The following is a 13,122-nucleotide window of genomic DNA, read 5'->3' on the forward strand; positions in this document are numbered from 1 at the left end:
CTGGCTAACACGGTGAAACCCCGTTTCTACTAAAAAAACAAAAAAATTAGCCAGGGGCCGGGCACGGTGGCTCACGCCTGTAATCTCAGCACTATGGGAGGCCGAGGTGGGTGGATCACCTGAGGTCGGTAGTTCAAGACGGGCCTGACCAACATGGAGAAACCCCGTCTCTAGTAAAAATACAAAAAAAAAATTGTATTTTTTTAACAAAAATACAAATGCGGATGTAGTGGCACGTGCCTGTAATCCCAGCTACTTGGGAGGCTGAGGCAGGAGAATCGCTTGAACCTGGGAAGCGGAGGTTGCAGTGAGCCGAGATCATGCCATGGCACTCCAGCCTGGGCAAAAAGAGTGAAACTCCGTCTCGAAAAAAAAAAAAATTAGCCAGATGTGGTGGCGGGAGCCTGTAGTCCCAGCTACTTGGGAGGCTGAGGCAGGAGAATGGTGTGAACCCAAGAGGTGGAGCTTGCAGTGAGCTGAGATCGTGCCACTGCACTCCAGCCTGGGCGACAGAGCAAGACTCCGTCTCAAAAAAGAAAAGGATCTGAAATCTTATTACCTGCCAAAAAACATCTCCTACCTAGAACCCTAACCTGGGCTGGGCGCAGGGGTTCACACCTGTAATCCCAGCAATTTGGGAGGCCAAGGTGGGAGGATCACTTGAGGTCGGGAGTTTGAGACCAGCCTGAGCAACACAGTCACACCCCATCTCTAAAAAAATTTTAAAAAGAAAAAGAGAAATAAAAATAAAGAATGGGCCGGGCACAGTGGCTCACGCCTGTAATCTCAGCACTTTGGGAGGCTGAAGCGGGTGGATCACGAGGTCAGGAGTTCAAGACCAGCCTGACCAAGATGGTGAAACCCCGTCTCTACTAAAAATACAAAAATTAGCCAGGCATGGTGGTGCACGCCTGTAGTCTCAGCTACTTGGGAGGCTGAGGCAGGAGAATCGCTTGAACCCGGGAGACAGAGGTTGTGATGAGCTGAGATCGTGCCATTGCACTCCAGCCTGGGTGACAAGAGTGAAACTTCGTCTTAATAATAAAAGGCCGGGCGCAGTGGCTCAAGTCTGTAATCCCAGCACTTTGGGAGGCCGAGGCAGGTGGATCACAAGGTCAGGAGATCGAGACCATCCTGGCTAACATGGTGAAACCCCATCTCTACTAAAAATACAAAAAAAGTTAGCCAGGCGTGGTGGCAGTCGCCTGTAGTCCCAGCTACTCCAGAGGCTGAGACAGGAGAATGGCGTGAACCTGGGAGGTGGAGCTTGCAGTGAGCTGAGATCGTACCACTGCACTCCAGCCTGGGTCACAGAGTGGGACTCCGTCTCAAAAAATAATAATAAAAAAAATAATAATAATAATAAATAAAGAATGGGCCCTAACCTATTTATGACTCAGGTACCCAGTGAAATCACAGGATTCACAAATCAACTGGTAAGACGTCTGGGATGTACTTTAACTAATCCATGGGGGACAGGAGAGGTGGGGAAGAGCGGGGGGAGAGGCGGGGAAGAGCGGGGGGAGAGGCGGGGAAGAGCGGGGGGAGAGGCGGGGAAGAGCGGGGGGAGAGGCGGGGAAGAGCGGGGGGAGAGGCGGGGAAGAGCGGGGGGAGAGGCGGGGAAGAGCGGGGGGAGAGGCGGGGAAGAGCGGGGGGAGAGGCGGGGAAGAGCGGGGGGAGAGGCGGGGAAGAGCGGGGGGAGAGGCGGGGAAGAGCGGGGGGAGAGGCGGGGAAGAGCGGGGGGAGAGGCGGGGAAGAGCGGGGGGAGAGGCGGGGAAGAGCGGGGGGAGAGGCGGGGAAGAGCGGGGGGAGAGGCGGGGAAGAGCGGGGGGAGAGGCGGGGAAGAGCGGGGGGAGAGGCGGGGAAGAGCGGGGGGAGAGGCGGGGAAGAGCGGGGGGAGAGGCGGGGAAGAGCGGGGGGAGAGGCGGGGAAGAGCGGGGGGAGAGGCGGGGAAGAGCGGGGGGAGAGGCGGGGAAGAGCGGGGGGAGAGGCGGGGAAGAGCGGGGGGAGAGGGGGGGAAGAATAGGGGGAGAGGGGGAGACAGAGATGAACCCAGATGGGTCATATGTTGACAACTACTGAAACTAGACAACGAGTGTGTAGAAACAAGTTCATTGGCCGGGCGCGGTGGCTCACCCCAGTAATCTCAGCACTTTGGGAGGCCGAGGTGGGCAGATTACAAGGTCAAGAGAGCAAGACCATCCTGGCCAACATGGTGAAACCCCGTCTCTACTAAAAATACAAAAACTAGCCGGGCGTGGAGGCGCGCGCTTGTAGTCCCAGCTACTCGGGAGGCTGAGGCAGGAGAATCACTTGAACCCGGGAGGCGGAGGTTGCAGTGAGCCAAGATTGCACCACTGCACTCCAGCCTTCCAGCCTGGTGACAGAGTGAGACTCCATCTTAAAAAAAAAAAAAAAAGAAAGAAGTTCATTATGCCATTCTTCTACCAATGGGTTAAGTTTTACATTATAAAATAGTGTTGGCTGGGCATGGTGGCTCACACCTGTAATTCCAGCACTTTGGGAAGCCAGGGGCAGGCAGATTACCTGAGGTCAGGAGTTCGAGACCAGCCTGGCCAACGTGGTGAAACCTCTTCTCTACTAAAAATACAAAAATTAGCCAGGCATGGTGGCAGGTGCCTGTAATCCCAGCTACTCGGGAGGCTGAGGCAGGAGAATCGCTTGAACCCGGGAGGCGGAGATTGCAGTGAGCTGAGATCATGCCACTACACTCTAGCCTGGGTGACAAGAGTGAAACTCCATCTCAAAAAAAAAAAAAAAAGGCCGGGCACAGTGGCTCACGCCTGTAATCCCAGCACTTTGGGAGGCCTAGACGGGCAGATCACGAGGTCAGGAGTTTGAGACCAGCCTGACTAACATGGTGAAACCCCGTCTCTACTAAAAACACAAAAATTAGCCAGATGTGGTGGCAGGCGCCTGTAATCCCAGCTACTCAGGAGGCTGAGGCAAGAGAATCACTTGAACCCAGGAGGCGGAGGCTGCAGTGAGCTGGGATTGCCCCACTGCACTCCAGCCTGGGCGACAAAGCGAGACTCCGTCTCAAAAAAAAAAAACAAAAGTGTTTAGGGGCCAGGCACAGCGGCTCACACTTGTAATCCCAGCACTTTGGGAGCCCACAGCAGAAGGATCTCTTGAGCCTAGGAGTTCAAGGTTGTAGCGAGCCATGGTTGTGCCTCTTCACTCCAGCCTAGATGACAGAATGAGTGCCTGTCTCAGAAAAGTAACAAAAACAGACCGTCGTACTGGCTCACGCTTGTAATCCCAGAGCTTTGGGAGGTGGAGGACGGCCTCACTTGAGTCCTGGAGTTCCAGACCAGCCTGGCCAATATAGTAAAACCCCGTCTCTGCAAAAATACAAAAATTAGGCAGGCGTGGTGGCAGGCACCTGTCATCCCAGCTACTTGGGAGGCTGAGGCAGGAGCATCTCTTGAATCCAGGGGGTAGAGGCTGCAATGAGCCAAGATCGTGCCACTGCACTGCAGCCTGGGTGACAGAGCAAGACGCTGTCTCAACAACAACAACAAAAAACTGACCAGGTACGGTGGCTCACACCTATAACCCCAGCACTTTGGAAGGACAAGGTGGGAGGACAGCTTGAGCCCAGGAGTTGGAGACCAACCTAAGCAATATAGCAAGAAATTTGAAAAGTCTTCAATCGCAGGCGTGATCTAAAGGGATAAACGATGTTAAAGTCTTTACTGTTTCTCCAATGCCCCTCTTCTTAGGACTTTGCTTATCTGCTTGACATTTTCTAGGCCGTCCCTTAAGATACAGCACTGCTGCTACCCAGCCTATGCACAAGCTGTCCCCTTGACCAGACATGCCACCAAGCAAGGGAAACTGCTACACTCTCAAACTTCAGCTCAAAAGCTCCTTCCTCAGGGAAGCCCTCCCAGTACTCTCCAGGCACACCTAACTCACTGCCTCCCACAGCTGACCAGGTCTCCCCTTCCAGCCTCATCAGACAAACTAATGATTTCCCCACCACTCCAGGAATGCCTTCTGAACAGGGAGCATTTTTTATTTACTTTGTTTGAGACAGGATTTCACTCCGTCTCCCAAGCGGGAGTGCAGTAGCACAATCATAGCTCACTGCAGCGATGGCCTCCTGGGCTTAAGTGATCCTCCTGCCTCAGCCTCCCGAATAGATGGGACTACAGCCGCATGCCCCCACACCAGGCTAATTTTGTAATTTTTGTAGAAATGGGATCTTGTTATGTTGCCCAGGCTGGTCTCGAACTCCTGGCTTCAAGCAATCTTCCTATCTTGGCCTCCCAAAGCACTGGGATTATAGGCAAGAGCCACCACGCCTAGCCAGGGAGTTTTTATGGGGTTTTAATGGTTTTTTATTTTTAGGGAGAACACGGTTTTACTCTGTTGCCCAGGATGCAGTGCAGTGCTATGATCTCAGCTCAGTACAACCTCCACCTCCCAGGCTCAAGCAATCCTCCCACCTCAGCCTCCCCAGTAGCTGGGACTACAGGTGCACACCACCATACCTGGCTAATTTTTGTTTTGTTTTGTTTTGATACAGAGTCTCGCTCTGTCGCCAAGGCTGGAGTGCACTGGCATGATCTCAGCTTACTGCAACCTCCACTGCCCGGATTCAAGGGATTCTCCTGCCTCAGCCTCTCGGATAGCTGGGACTGCAGGCGTGTGCCACCATGCCTGGCTAATTTTTTTGTATTTTTGGTAGAGATGGGGGTTTCACCATGTTGGCCAGGCTGGTCTCGAACTCCTGACCTCTTGACCTGCCCGCTCAGCCTCCCAAAGTGCTGGGATTACAGGCGTGAGCTACCACAGCCAGCTAATTTTTGTAGAGACAGGGCTTCCATGTTCCCCTGGCTGGTCTCGAACTCCTGGGCTCAAGCAATCTACCCACCTTGGCCTCCCAAAGTGCTGGGATTACAGGCAAGAGCCACCATGCCCTGCCAGGATCATTTTTAATACTCGAGAAAAAGAGGCACTGAGACCGAGCGTGGTGGCTCACGCCTGTAATCCCAGCACTTTGGGAGGCCGAGGCGGGTGGATCACGAGGTCAAGAGATTGAGACCATCCTGGCTAACACGGTGAAACCCCGTCTCTAGTAAAAAAAAAATACAAAAAATTAGCTGGGCGTGGTGGCGGGCGCCTGTAGTCCCAGCTACTCGGGAGGCTGAGGCAGAAGAATGGCATGAACCCGGGAGGCGGAGCTTGCAATGAGCCGAGATCACGCCACTGCACTCCAGCCTGGGCAACAGAGCGAGACTCCGTCTCGAAAAAAAAAGAAAGAAAAAGAAAAAGAGGCACTGAACCATGTGAAGTGCTATTTAAAAAAAAAAAAAAAAAAAAAAGCAGAGTCCAGCTGAGTGCTGTGGCTCACGCCTGTAATCCCAACACTTTGGGAAGCCAAGGCGGGTGGATCACCTGAGGTCAGGAGTTCGAGACCAGCCTGGCCAACATGGCGAAACCCCGTCTCTACTGAAAATACAAAAATTAGCCAGGTGTGGTGATGCACACCTGTAACCCCAGCTACTTGGAAGGCTGAGACAGGGGAATCGCTTGAGCAGGGGAGGCGGAGGTTGCAGATCACACCGCTGCACTCCAGCCTGGGCGACAGAGCGAGACTCTGTCTCAAAAACAAAGAACAAACAAACAAGGAACAGAGGGGGCTTTGAGCTGTAATTCTGTAAGACCAAGGTACCAGGACCCCCCTTCTTCCCTGACCCCAAGCACACACAGATAACTGGAATCTTCATTTCAATCTTATAAATCTGCAGTTGAGCCACACACCGTTCCTTGTCAATCAAGAAGCCACTGAGGTCATTTCTAGGCCAAATTCACTTCAAATGTAGAAGGGCGGTGAGCACAGCGACCCCCAGCCATCTCGAGAGACCCCTGCCCCATCACTCTGAGGAAGACACTTGAGCCTCTCACTCTTGCTCCCTAGAACCCAGGCAAGCTCCTAAATCTGCGAAGTGCACCCAACGATCTGAGACCTGAAAGGTGACAGATACCAACCCAGGTGCCCATACAGATAGGCAGGAAGCATCAACGGGAAGCCACTAGTCAGAGTCTAGAGTCCCCGCTGCACCCCTGTCTGCAGAGAAAATACTTTGCACCACGTTACAGGGACGCGGCGGGCTTCTCCATCGGACCCAGATTTGGGGAGTGTTGGGAAAGAATTCCAGGGTACGTCGTAAGTCCCTCAGGTGAAATGGCTTTTCCTCCATCACCCACCCCCCACGTCATTCAGCAAGCAGGCTCCAGGGAGAAGTGGGCTGGGGCTGAAACTGAGCATCCAGAGATAGAAGATGGAGTGGGACGTGGGCACGGAGGGGGAATGTCCCAGGGCTGCAGGGGCCCAGCCAAGGAACCGGGGCACTGAGAAAGGGGTCTCGGAGGAGCCTGGACCCTCAGGGGACGGAGAGACGGGGACAACTCTGGCGATCAGGAATGCACGAGCGAAGGGGGAGACAGCTTGTGCCTTCCGAGACAGGGTAGGAGTCTTGGGGACAGGATGCGGGAAGGACGGGAGCAGGGGCAAGGCCAGGGTCAGGATGGGAAGGACGGGGCGGGGTAGGGGTCGGGATAGAAAGGATGCAAGGGAACCCGGGTCGGGATGGAAGAACCCAGGGAGACCGAGGCCGCCGAGGCAGAAGCAGAGCGGAGACAGTCGCGGACAGTACCTCTCCGGAGCTGGCCATGTCGCCGGCGGGTCCGAACCGCGGCCGCGGGATCCGCAACCCCGGGCCTCCCACCTGCCCGGCTAGGGATGCTCGAAGCCGGCGCGTCCACGGCTCAACCGAGACCCCGGCAAGGAGCGAGCTCTCGTCACTTCCGGCGCCCGCCGACACGCACTTCCGTTCGTCCGCAGGCGGGCCGCCATGTTGAATGTGGCTCCGTCCGGGGAGGTGCTGGAGCACGAGGGAGCCAAGAAGGGCTCCAAGGACCTCTGCCTCTTCTCTGAGCTCGTTCTTAGGCCCCTCTGCCGTCTGCACGCTCCTTTCCAGCCACCCGGACTCCCGATGCCGGCCTAGCACGTTCCTCGCGCTAGGCTTTTGCATCTGCCCTTCCCACTGTCTTTCGTGTGCAAATGCCACAGGTCGTGAGCACCGCACTCCTCATGGAATAGCGTCGCCTCCTCTTTACCTTCACACACGCCCCGAAACTTGCCTCTCATCCTGTGTCTCTATAGATTTTTGCACCATCTGACCGACGGTATCTTTTTTTTTTTTTTTTTTTTGATCCTCCTCTAATAAACTGTAAGCAGGGACAGGATTTCCCAATACCTGAAACTATCCCTGGAATGTGATAGACACTGACTGAATACATATTTGCTAAGTAAACATGAATGTATGCACCCTCATACTTAAGCGTTTGCGTTTTAAAATAATTAGACCCGGCCGGGCTTGGTGGCTCATGCCAGTAACCCCAGCACTTTGGGAGGCCGAGGCGGGCGGATCGCCTGAGGTCAGGAGTTTGAGACTAGCCCGGCCAACATGGTAAAACCCTGTCTCTACTAAAAATACAAAAATTAGCTGGGCGTGGTGGCGCACGCCTGTAGTCCCAGCTATTCGGGAGGCTGAGGCAGGAGAATTGCTTGAACCCGGGAGACGGAGGTTGCAGTAGCTGAGATCTGGCCACTGCACTCCAGATGGAGCAACAGAGTGAGACTCCGTCTCAAAATAAATACATACATACATACATACATACATACTTAGAGCCGAGAGGATGGCTCACGCCTGTAATTCCAGCATTTCAGGAGGCCCAAGTGGGAGGATCCCTTGAGGCCAGTCGTTCAGACCAGCCTGGGCAACACAGCAAGAACCCCCACGCCCTCTACAAAAAATAAACATTTCCTGGAGACTGAGGGGGAGGATCGCTTGAGCCCAGGAGTTCCAGGCTGCAGTGAGCTGAGATTGCGCCACTCCACTCCAGCCTGGATGACAGAGCAAGACTCTTGTCTCCTCAACAAATAAATACATAAAAATATTTTACTAATAAAAATCCCTGGGGAAAGTTCATTCTCTGGAATCAAAAGAACTGGGTTTGAGGCCAAGCACAGTGGCTCATGCCTGTAATCCCAGCACTTTGGGAGGCTGAGGCAGGAGGATCGCTTGAGCCCAGGAGTTTGAGACCAGCCTGGGCAACACAGCAAGACTTCTTTCTACAAAAAAATAAGACGAAGAAAGAAAAAAAAAAAAAAGAAAGGCCAGGCACGGTGGCTCATGCCTGTAATCCCAGCACTTTGGGAGGCCGAGGCAGGTGAATCACCTGAGGTCAGGAGTTCGAGACTAGCCTGACCCCGTCTCTACTAAAAAAATAAATACAAAAATTAGCCAGGCGTGGTGGTGTGCACCTGTAATCCCAGCTACTTGGGAGGCTCAGGCAGCAGAATTGCTTGAACCCAGGAGATGGAGGTTGCAGTGAGCCAAGATGGGACCTCCAACCTGAGCAACAGAGCGAGACTCCATTTCAAAAAAATAAAATAAAATCTTAAAATCATGAAAAAAAAAAAAGAAGAAAGAAAGAAAAAAGAACTGGGTTTGAATACTAGAACTAATTCTGGGTGACCCTAAGCAAGTGTATTCATTTTCTAGGGTTGGCCTAACAAAGTTTCACAAACGGGGTAGCGTAAACAGCAGAAATGTCTTCTCTCACAGTTCCAGAGGCCAGAAATTGTAAATAAAGATGATAGTGGATCATGCTCCCTTCAAAGGCTCTAGAGGATCCTCCCTTGCTTTTTCCTTTTAATTTTATATATATATACACATATATAAATATACATATATTCATATTTTTTTGTTGAGATGGAGTCTCGCTCTGTCGCCCAGGCTGGAGTACAGTGGCGTGATCTCAGCTCACTGCAAGCTCCACCTCCCGGATTCACGCCATTCTCCTGCCTCAGCCTCCCAAGTAGCTGGGACTACAGGCGCCTGCCACCACGCCCAGCTAATTTTTTGTATTTTTAGTAGAGACGGGGTTTCACTGTGTTAGCCAGGATGGTCTCGATCTCCTGACCTCGTGATCTGCCCACCTCGGCCTCCTAAAGTGCTGGGATTACAGGCGTGAGCCACCACGCCCAGCCAATTTCATATATTTTTTAATAGAGACAGGGTCTTGTTGTGTTACCCAGTCTGATCTTGAACTCCTGGGTTCAAGTGATCCTCCTGCCTCAGCCTCCCAAAGTGCTGGGATTACAGGTGTGAACCACCATGCCAACATTTTTCGTAGCTTGGGTGGTTCCCTGAAATCCTTGGAGTCCCTCGGCCTGCAGCTCATTACTGCAATGTCTTCCTCGGTCTTCAGGTGGCCGTCTCCCCACTGTCTCTCTATGTGTCCTCTCTTCGTCTTCTAAGGACACCAGTCATGTTGGATTTAAGGGCTCGTCTTTTTTTTTTTTTTTTTTTTTTGAGACGGAGTCTGGCTCTGTCACCCAGGCTGGAGTGCAATGGCACGAACTTGGCTCACTGCAACCTCCGCCTCCCGGGTTCAAGCGATTCTCCTGCCTCAGCCTCCCGAGTAGCTGGGATTACAGGCACGTGCCACCACACCCAGCTCATTTTTGTATTTTTAGTAGAAACGGGGTCTCACCACTTTGGCCAGGATGGTTTCGGTCTCTTGACCTTGTGATCCGCCCGCCTCGGCCTCCCAAAGTGCTAGGATTACAGGCGTGAGCCACCGCAACCGGCCAGGGCTCATCTTAATCCAGCATGATTTCACCTTAACTAATTGCAATCCAACATGATTTCACCTTAACTAATTACATCTGCAAAGACCCCATTACAAATAAGGCCATATTCTAGGCCGGGGGCCATGGCTCATGCCTGTAATCCCAGCACTTTGGGACGCCGAGGCAGGCAGATCACGAGGTCAGGAGATGGAGACCATCCTGGCTAACACGGTGAAACCCATCTCTACTAAAAATACAAAAAATTAGCTGGGCATGGTGGCAGGCGCCTGTAGTCCCAGCTACTCACGAGGCTGAGGCAGGAGAATGGCATGAACCTACGAGGCGGAGCTTGCAATCAGCGGAGATCGCGCCACTGCACTCCAGCCTGGGCGACGAGCAAGACTCCGTCTCAATAAATAAATAAATAAATAAGGCCGTATTCTGAGGTTCCAGGTGGACATGAATATCTGGCGGACACTGTTTACCCTAGCACATTGAGTTTCATCTCATAACCCCCAGGCCTCTTTCCCCCTCCAACTTCATAGGCTTGATCCACTTATTAGTATGAAGAGGTCTCTGGTGAGCTCCAATTGTGGATCACGGGGGTGGCTGGGGAACAGAGGGACAGTCCTTGCCCCCAAAGAGCTCATGGTTTCGTCCACAGTAAAGTACAACTTTAGGTATCACAAAAATGAGTGTTGGGGCGGGTGTAGTGGCTCACACCTGTAATCCCAGAACTTTGGGAGGCCGAGGAGGACAGATCACCTGAGGTCAGGAGTTCAAGACCAGCCTGGCCAACATTCAAAACCTCGTCACTACTAAATATACAAAAATTAGCCAGGCATGGTGGCGGGCGCCTGTAATCCCAGGTACTTGGGAGGCTGAGACAGGAGACTCTCTTGAACCTGGGAGGCAGAGGTTGCAGTGAGCCAAGATCACGCCACCGCACTCCAGCCTGGGCAATAAGAGCGAAACTCTGCCTCAAAAAAAAAAAAATAGTGTTAATGATAGTTCCCATTGTTTGCTATTGGGGCCTAATTCTGGCCCAGGCAAGCATCTGGGAGAGTTTCACAGAACCCTGAAGTTTCTCTCCTCCAGGCCTCCTGCCACCTGCCTGTCCTCCTCCTTTCTCCTCTGCCCAGCCACTCTGGTCCATGATGTGTGAAACACTCAAGGTCTCATCTACGCACTTCAAGGGTCCCTTCTCTGGGGAAAATACTTTCCCCCTGGTCTTGCTGGTTCTGGCCATATCTCAAATGTTGCATCTTCCTAGCACGTCTTCCCTGGAATTCTCTTTCCCAGCCTCTCTGACCCATTCCTCCTTTTTTCCCTATAATCTGTCACAAGATGTGCTTTTCTTTTTTTTTGTTTTGTCTTTTCTTTTTTGAGATGGAGTTTCGCTCTCGTTGCCCAGGCTGGGGTGCAACGGCACGATCTTGGCTCACCACAACCTCTGCCTCCCAGGTTCAAGCAATTCTCCTGCCTCAGCCTCCCGAGTAACTGGGATTACAGGCATGCCTGGCTAATTTTGTTTTTTTGTTTTTTTTTTTGAGACGGAGTCTCGCTCTGTCGCCCAGGCTGGAGTGCAGTGGCAGGATCTCGGCTCACTGCAAGCTCCGCCTTCCGGGTTCACGCCATTCTCCTGCCTTAGCCTCCCGAGTAGCTGGGACTACAGGTGCCCGCCACTGCGCCCAGCTAATTTTTTGTATTTTTAGTAGAGACGGGGTTTCACTGTGGTCTCGATCTCCTGACCTCGTGATCCGCCCACCTCTGCCTCCCAAAGTGCTGGGATTACAGGCGTGAGCCACCGCGCCCGGCGAATTTTGTATTTTTAGTAGAGACGGGGTTTCTCCATGTTGAGGCTGGTCTCCAGTTCCTGACCTCAGGTGATCTGCCCACCTCGGCCTCCCAAAGTGCTGGGATTACAGGCATGAGCCACCGCTCCTGGCCACAAGATATGTTTTTCATTGCAGCAGTCCTTCCCTTCCCCTTTCCCTCCCTTTCCCCTTCTCCTCCCCCCCTTCCCTTTTTTTCCTTTCCTAGACAGGATCTTGCTCTGTTATCCAGGCTGGAGCGCAATGGCACAATCACAGCTGTCTGCAGCCTCAACTCCTGGACTGAAGCAGTCCTCCCACCTCAGCCTCCCAAGGGAGAGCTGGGACCACAGGCATGCACCACAATGTCCAGCTAATTTTGTTTATTTTTTGTACTGACAGGGTCTCACTTTGTTGCCCAGGCTGATCTCAAACTCCTGGGCTGAAGCGATCCTCCCACCTCCCAAAGTGCTGGGATTACAGGCATGAGCCACTCTGCCCAGCCTGACCTGTTTATTTTCTGTCCTCCACTAGAACAGTGCTTGGCAGTAGCAGGCCCTTGATCGATGTTTGCCAAATAAATGGTGAATTGAATGAGATGATGCATCTCATGTCCAGTGCAGAGGAGTGATTCAATCAACAGAAACTATAACCACTAATACTGTTATGAATTCTAGTAAGGAAGGACTCCCACATTGCATGGGTGTCCCCAAGTTTCAGGAACATTCAACATGAAAACCAATGAGGCTGGGTGCAGTGGCTCACACCTGTAATCTCAGCACTTTAGTCTCTACTAAAAATACAAAAATTCGCCTGGTGTGATGGCGGGCACCTGTAATCCCAGCTACTCGAGAGGATGAGACGTAAGAATCACTTGAACCCAGGAGGCGGAGGTTGCAGTGAGCCGAGATTGCGCCACTGCACTCCAGCCTGGGTGACAGAGAGAGACTCCATCTTGAAAAAAAAGAAAGATGGAAACCAGTGAGTGTTGGGTGCAAAGACCCCAGGGGCAGAGCCGGTGCCAGCACCTGGCTGCTCTTATTCTCACACAGGCCTTTCTGGGATTGGAGAGGCCGGAATTGGGTGACAGTTCCTCACAGTGTCCCCACAGCTCATGGTGTGAGAGCCCCCTGGAGCACCTGGCTGACTGTGGTGGGCAGTGGGACCCTGAGGCCAGGACAGAGCACTAGGCCCTGTGAGTTCACTGAGACCCTGGCACAGGACCCGGAAATGAGGCAGGCTATGGTAGTGGTCTGTGACCGCCCCACTCTCCACTCCTTTTCAATTCATCCACAGTGGGGTCCGAAGCCAGGCGCAGTGGCTGTAATCCCAGCACTTTGGGAGGCAGAGGTGGGAAGATTCCTTGAGTCCAGGAGTTCGAGACCAGTCTGGGCCAAGTGGCGAAACCCCATTACGACAAAAATTAGCCAGGATGGTTGCAATGCTACCATCTATCTTTCTTTTCTTCCTTTTTTTTTTTTTGAGATGGAGTTTCATTCTTGTCTCCCAAGCTGGAGTGCAATGGCATGATCTTAGCTCACTGCAACTTTTGCCCCCTGGGTTCAAGTGGTTCTCCTGCCTCAGCCTCCCAAGTAGCTGGGATTACAGGCACCTGCCACCATACCCAGCTCA

At 52.7% G+C, this 13,122-nt stretch overlaps 1 protein-coding gene across 4 annotated transcripts in view; it reads right to left on the reverse strand.

Annotated features, from left to right (window-relative positions):
• Positions 1-7,729, reverse strand: part of FBXL18 (F-box and leucine rich repeat protein 18) — a 37,316-nt gene extending 29,587 nt beyond the window's left edge. Inside the window, exon 1 of one of the 4 annotated variants that reach the window (XM_008973176.4) lies at positions 6,690-7,661. In XM_008973176.4, coding sequence (XP_008971424.2) covers positions 6,690-7,067 — 378 coding nt within the window. In that variant the 5' untranslated portion in view covers positions 7,068-7,661. Of the gene's footprint in view, positions 1-6,689 lie in introns of all 4 variants that reach the window. The other 3 variants (XM_055114890.3, XM_014345544.5, XM_008973177.5) reach the window with 3 other exon arrangements.
• Between the last annotated feature and the right edge of the window lie 5,393 nt (positions 7,730-13,122).

The sequence above is a fragment of the Pan paniscus genome, chromosome 6 (genome assembly GCF_029289425.2).
Source record: "Pan paniscus chromosome 6, NHGRI_mPanPan1-v2.0_pri, whole genome shotgun sequence".
Taxonomy (NCBI): Eukaryota; Metazoa; Chordata; class Mammalia; order Primates; family Hominidae; genus Pan; species Pan paniscus.